At 34.9% G+C, this 7,064-nt stretch overlaps 1 protein-coding gene across 1 annotated transcript in view; it reads left to right on the plus strand.

Annotated features, from left to right (window-relative positions):
- The window catches only part of LOC107740868 (dedicator of cytokinesis protein 1-like), a 268,121-nt gene that overhangs the window by 255,198 nt on the left and 5,859 nt on the right, over positions 1–7,064 (plus strand). The window contains exons 47-49 of the mRNA XM_016553391.1: positions 1,381–1,518; positions 3,739–3,884; positions 6,642–6,666. Of these exons, the coding sequence (XP_016408877.1) occupies positions 1,381–1,518; positions 3,739–3,884; positions 6,642–6,666 (309 nt within the window). The remainder of the gene's footprint in view (positions 1–1,380; positions 1,519–3,738; positions 3,885–6,641; positions 6,667–7,064) is intronic.

Here is a 7,064-nt window from a genome sequence, read left to right on the forward strand (position 1 = left end):
AGTCCTGTAATTTTGGGTTTCTTTGGTATGGGGATGATGGTGGAGCGTTTGAAGCATGAAGGGACTTTGCACAGCTCCAGTGATCTGTTGAAGATCTGTGTGAAGATGGGGGCCAGCTGGTCAGCACAGGTTTTCAGACAGGCTGGTGTCACACAATCTGTGCCTGGTGCTTTTTTCCTTTTCTGCTTCCGGAAGACCTGGCGCACCTCGTCTTCGCTGATCTGAATTGCAGGTGTGGGGGAGAGGGGGGTTGCTGGAGGTGTGAATGGTTGTGTGGAGAGGTGTTCAGGGTGGGTGTGGGGTGTTTTTTCAAACCTGCAGTAGAACTCATTCAGATCGTCTGCCAGTTGTTGATTCTCCACAGTGTTGGTGGATGGTGTCTTGTAGTTGGTCATTTCTTTCAGACTTTTCCACACTGATTCTGAGTCGCTGGAAGTGAACTGAGTCCTTAGTTTTTCAGAATAATTCATTTTTGCCACTCTCATCTCCTTTTCCAGTGTGTATTTGGCCTGTTTATACAAGACATTGTCCCCCTTCCTGTAAGCATCTTCTTTGGCCTGACGGAGCTGTCTGAGTTTTGCAGTGAACCATGGTTTATCGTTGTTGTAAGTTAGATGAGTCCTGGTAGGAATGCACATGTCTTCACAGAAACTGCCCCCCTTCACAGAAACTGCCTACTTATTCCTTATGGGAATAAGTACATTATTAGTGTTGGATTTAGAAAAATCATTGTAATTACGAATACCATAGTAAAAGTTATTATTTACACGTTTAAGATTGAATTTCAGGTTGGATTTTTTGGGGTGAATGTTAATTTTTATTTAATGTTTTATTTAATTAGTTACATTGCATTTATGTTAATACAGCATTAGTTAACAAATAATGCATAATGAATACATAATACTGTTGTTCATTATGTTGTTTTAGATGTAATGTTTTATTTTTATATATATTTTATTTTAATTTACTGTATAGTCTTTAACTTCATGACTACATTTAAAAATGCATTTATAGGGAATAAAGTCATAACAGACTTTTATTTTGGTATATTGTTTTGTAACAAAGAATGTGTATATTTATTAATACAGCAATAGAAGTTGTAGAAAAAAAATACATGTAAAAATAATTTTAAATTTATTATTTTATTTAGGTACATTTTAGGTATTGGGCTTAGATAAATGCTTGCAATAAGATATAGTAAAAGTCATTATTTACACGTTACACGTTGGTTGATTTGATGCCGTTTGGTGAATGTATCTTTTTTTCTCAAATATTCATGTCATGTTGATTTTTGGGGTGAATGCTTAGTGATTTTTTCTTAATTTTTATGTAGCATTGTGGTTTCATTCCTTTGCTTATGTTTGTGTGCTTCTTATTCAGATCCCGAACCTGGCTGAAGGAGTCCGCATCCACGGCCAGAAGGTGACGGAGGCTCTTCGTCCATTTCACGAGCGTTTGGAGGCGTGTTTCAAACAGCTCAAAGAGAAGGTGGAGAAGCAGTACGGCGTCAGAACACTAGTGAGTCCCAACAGTCACTTTCCAAACAAACTGAGCCTGAATCATCATGCATCACGCCTTCATCATTCACTCAGCCATAAACATCAGCCTTCATGCATTCATCTGTCATCATTCACGGATGTTGTTCATCACAGCTCGCTTGCATGCATCACATTGCCTCAGGATGGACTCTCACCTCACAATACAAACTGATCACTATGAACTATTTACACATATTCTCTTTCTGATTTGTGTGTTGCATGTTTGTCTGCATTTGTCTTTGTTGGATCTTGGTTTCCTCTCTTGGTTTCTTCCTCACTATCTTGGGACCTTGTTTTGACTTGCTCGTTGGGGAATATAATGCATTATTATTTAAATATGCTGCTTTATAAAGATAAGCTGCTTTAGAATATATACTGTGAAAAGCACTACAGAAATTTTGAACTGAATAAAGTCATGGCAGCTGTTCGATGATTACGGGCATTGTACAATTGCAGTTTTAAATGCTCTGGAAGAATCTTGCAAATTTTTCAAAGTGAACTATAAAAATCCTAACAGTCACTCATAGTATTATCAGGCTGAATACTTTTTTTTGTCCGCTACAGCATGATAATATACATGCAAAAATAAGCACTTTTTAAAAATCTTTAACAAGTTTCTGTTCAAAATTAAGTCATTAATTATTTTTAATAATATGAAAAAAATGACACTATTTTGGTGAGAAATTTTTTTTGGAATAAAAAAAATAAAGATAATTGCGACTTTTTATTTCATTATATGATTTTTTATTATTATTAATATTATTAAGATTCCTCTTTTAATCAGTGGTATTATGTTGTTAATCAAACTGTGGTAGGTTTCTCATCAAAATTGTCTTCTGTATAAGCCTGGTAATTTTTTGTAACACCTGTCACCAACTTAATCATGCAGTTCATCAGTGCTGTTATTGGGACTCGTTACCTTTTAATTAGGTCTAACAGCGCTGACAAAAGAGCACACCAGTCACTGCTACATTTAATTTACTTAACAAAAACACCCTTTCATTATTATTTAGGATGACCTTGTATGAAGTGAGAAAGATTACTTATTAAATACAGATTACTTAAAGATTAGTTATTAAATACAGCATAGTTTTAATATATGATTGATGAGTCTCATTTTCATAAACGTTTTTTTTTTAAATGTTCTTGCAATTGTACAGTTTAAAACATCTCATCTTTTTCCTTATTCACATCTGGTTGCTGTGGAAAATCATGTGTGTAGCACAAACAAATAGATTTTTAATTGTATTAATGGTATTGATAATTAAATATTGATATATTAAATATTGTTTTCAATGATGATTTGTCTTGCTTTTTGCAGAGCATATATGTAATATATATATATATGCATTTTTACTGCATTTGGTGCCAAAAACCTTAACTTACATGAATGCAGTCTGGCATTACATTGTCTTAAGTGAAAAAAAAAAACGTAGAGTTTCCTCAGCTGTATTTTGAGATGCACAGGGTCAATGTGAGTCTTTGTAACCGTGGGAAAGACGTTCCCAAACACACTGTACAGAATCGCGCCTCTCCTCCGGTCCGAACAGACGTGCTGAGATCCCTGACAGGAGAATGCTGGGAGTCCTTAGGAGGGAATGAGAGATGGGGACAAAAGAGTGCGGCAGACAGGTAGAGAAAGCGAGCAAACGTGTGAGAGAGATAGACAGATAGTTGCTGTAGCTGGCAGATATTGATCGCCGCGCTCTGCGAAGGTGCTAGAATTGGCAGCGAAGTGTGTGAAAGACTGAGAACGTGATCTGTGCTGCATATCTGTTTCAAGGACAGCTCAGGGCTGTGTGACCGAGAGGAGGAGGATAAGGAAGATATGAGTGATTCATATATTCACACATATATGAGATTCACACAAACAAAGAGGGTCACATGAAAACAAGCAATTGGACTAAGCAAAAACATACTCACAATATGAGTTTGGCCTTTGCAGCAGGGATCTACTATTATATTGCTGTCTGTCTAGTCAGTGAATGGTCTGAACTCTTAAGGGCATCTGAAAATGAGTAAATTAACATATATTGTTACTCATTTCACGTGGACAGAGATTAGGCAATCACAACACAGTGTCAGAGAGAGGGGAAAATGCTCGTCAAAACTTAATTATGACTATTTTTGGTGCAAGAAAGTGTTGAATAAGGCCTCTTTTAAAGAACTGAATGTCGTGATATGTTCGTGTGTGTTTCAGCCTCCCACGTCGAACGAGCGGTGGGGCAGTCGGCCGCGTTCAATGGTTCGGTCCTTCACCATGCCGTCATCTCAGAGGCCGCTGTCTGTCGCATCTGTGACGTCCATATCATCAGAAAACTCTCCCTCCAGACCGGGATCAGACGGGTAAACACACACACACACACCATCCAGACTAGTGCTAGAGCAATATATCTGCAGATATTTCACCTTTCTTTCTTTCTTTTTTTCTTTCTTTCTTTCTTTATACTGTTTATACATAATTTTTTGGAAAAAAATAAATGCTTTTATTTAGCAAGGATGCATTAAATTGATCAAAACTGACAGTACAGACATTTATAATATTACAAAAGATTTCTATTGCAAATAAATGCTGTTTTTTATTTTATATTCATCAAAGATTCCTGAAAAAAAGTCACCGTTTCTACAAAAATATTAAGCAGCACAATTGTTTTTAACATTGATAATAATCAGAAATGTTTCTTGAGCAGCAAATCAGCATATTAGAATGATTTCTGAAGGATCACGTGACACTGAAGACTGGAATAATGATGCTTTTCATCTCAGCTTTTCATCTCAGGAATAAATTATATTTTAACAGAGATTCAAATAGAAAACACTTATTTTAAAATGTAATAATATCAGTACTGTTAAACAGTAGCATACACACATAGTATTTAATATTTATATTAAATAATGTTTAATGAAAAATATATGAAATATATTTTATGACATGTTAAAAGCTCAAAGAATTGTAATTTTCTTTCTATATATATATATATATATATATGTGTGTGTGTGTGTGTGTGTTTGTATATTAATTTTGTTTTTATTTTACTATTGCAAATGAAAAGATTTTTTGTATAGAACTTGTTTAATGAGAGAACTAAATGTAAATGTTTAATCAAAAATATATAAAGTATATTTTTGAAGTATATTACAAATGCAACAAATTTTATTTTAAAATTATATTCATATTTATATATCTCAAATAAGATGTAAATAGTTTAATTGTTAATTTAGCTAATAAGTACAAATAGTGATGGAATATAAATCTCTCTTGATATCAGCATCAGCCATTGAAAAAGCTGTATTAGTGAGCACTGATCCACTATTTTCTTCTTATAGCCGTTGGAGGACTAGTACAGAACATTTCCTCGGTTAGAGTGACTTTTCTGATTTCCGTAATGCAGCTTTTTGTCATTTCCATCTCGTCTCTCTGTAGGCGGTCTGTTCCCATTCACACACTTACAGCCGTAATGCACCGAATCACCTGCTGATTCTCCAAGAAGATCATCTTATTGCACTTTGAGAAGTTCCTTCAGTTCAGACAGAATCAGCTGATGCAGTCAGATGGGTTTATATGTGTAAAATAAACATGAATTCACTTGAACTGCGCTTTACTCGGTCTCTTTACCCTGTCAGGTTGGTGGCAGTGTAGCGCGGCGGACACACAGATGCCAGCCAGAAGCATTAATCAGTGTGTGTTTGAAGAAAGTGATTCTATCAGCGATACCCTCCGCTGCTGTTTAATTGTGAAGGGCAGCACTTCACGAGAGCTTTCATTTGATTACTTAATCCAGCTCATTAAAGCGCTTTGATTCGTTTGAGCCCGAGATTCTGATTCTGATTATGAGATCCAGAGATTCTGCTTCGCTTTTTCGTTGCTTCGCACTTTACAAAACTGCCTGCGAGTCTCAATATTGGCCAGGTCAGCAGATATGAAACACACTCTCACACACACTTTAATGCAGAGATATTCGCTTCTACAGGAGCGTGTTTGCATGGATGATGTACGGTTTCTCTCCAGTTTTTAAGAAACTAATTTGTTCTGAGCTTTGGACCTGAAATCCAATAGTGATGATGACACAGTTTTTCTGTCTGGGTTCACGTACGTTTGTGCTAACAAAAATACTTACTGTGGTTTTCTTTTACTTTATGAAACGGTGATTTATTAAACACTGTTATTGCAGATGTTGTTGATTTAAATGTTATTTGGGTATCATTAGCTTGTTGGCACAATGTTTTCTCAAAAATACGAAATTGATTTATGTATGTTGATGCATCAGTTAGACTGGGTTAAATCATAAACAAAGCACTGTATGTTATTTTTAACAGCTTAATTTATAGCTATATATATATATTATATTCCAGCAATTACAGCAAACTAAGGACTTTCAAGAACTTGTTTTAATGGGAAAAATATATAAATATTTTATGAAAAACATAAAATAAAACATACAAAAAAAAAATTTTTTTTTTTTTTCATTTTTGATTTTTTTTTAACGTTTTAAGCACTTTTAATATTTTCATATTAATTAAAATATTAATTTAATTAATAATATTTTAATACTTTTAATTTTAAAAGTAAATTCAGAAAATGTGTTTAAAGAAAATATAAATGTTCAATTAAAAATATGTAAAATATATTTCAGGCATATATTAAAAATGCAAAAAAAAATATTTCTGTATTTGTATCCATCTTAAAAATGCAAGTATTTTTATTTTAATGTTTTTATTATTATTTTTCATTGATTGATTGTGGAGAGGCCTGTGAAAATGTAAATATGAACAGCTCAGCTGACCAAGCCAGCATCAAAAAAAATTATCCCCATTGAGCCCTGATCTCTGAAATAACATGTTCTAAAAATATAATGTATCATTTTCAATTAACTAACACGGTTGGTTGGCATGACACTTGAGACTGTACACCAGAAACGTGCTTTTGAGTTTAAAGTTGGAGCTAAATGTCAAATGAGTGCTAATATTTGCTCAAGACCTCATAAGAGGCTTCTCTGTGATATTAAACATCCCAGCAGTCTTATCCAATACAACACACCCGCCGCTCCGTTATCTCCATCCTCCTCTCTTCATTTGATTCCTCTTCTCTCCTTCATCTGATAGATTTGCCTTGGAGCCCCGTAGAGCAGTCCTTTTCATCTTTTTGTTTCTGTTTTTGAGGCTGTGTGTGAAATGAGGCACGCGTCTGAATCTGCACTTCAAGCTCTTTGAATATGAATAGCAAATGCACTCAAGCAGCTCTAGAACAAACAGCACGTAACAAGAATAAATTGACCCATTCAGAGCATCTCTGACTTCACTGACTAATGTGGCATCGTGAGGGAAGTGCGTAACCTCACCGTTCTGAATAAAGAAAAACTAGCGCACATAATTACTCGGCCCTGGACCTTCTGCATAGTTTGTCTTTTATAAATCATCATAATGACCTTGACCCTTTCTATAGGCCGCTGACCTCTGCGATTCACAGTCAGCCGATAAAACAAGAGCTGAAAAATCGGATTTACTGCTCGATTAATCTGACATGTT

The sequence above is a fragment of the Sinocyclocheilus rhinocerous genome, unplaced genomic scaffold (assembly GCF_001515625.1).
Source record: "Sinocyclocheilus rhinocerous isolate Xijiao unplaced genomic scaffold, SAMN03320098_v1.1 scaffold1908, whole genome shotgun sequence".
Classification (NCBI taxonomy): Eukaryota; Metazoa; Chordata; class Actinopteri; order Cypriniformes; family Cyprinidae; genus Sinocyclocheilus; species Sinocyclocheilus rhinocerous.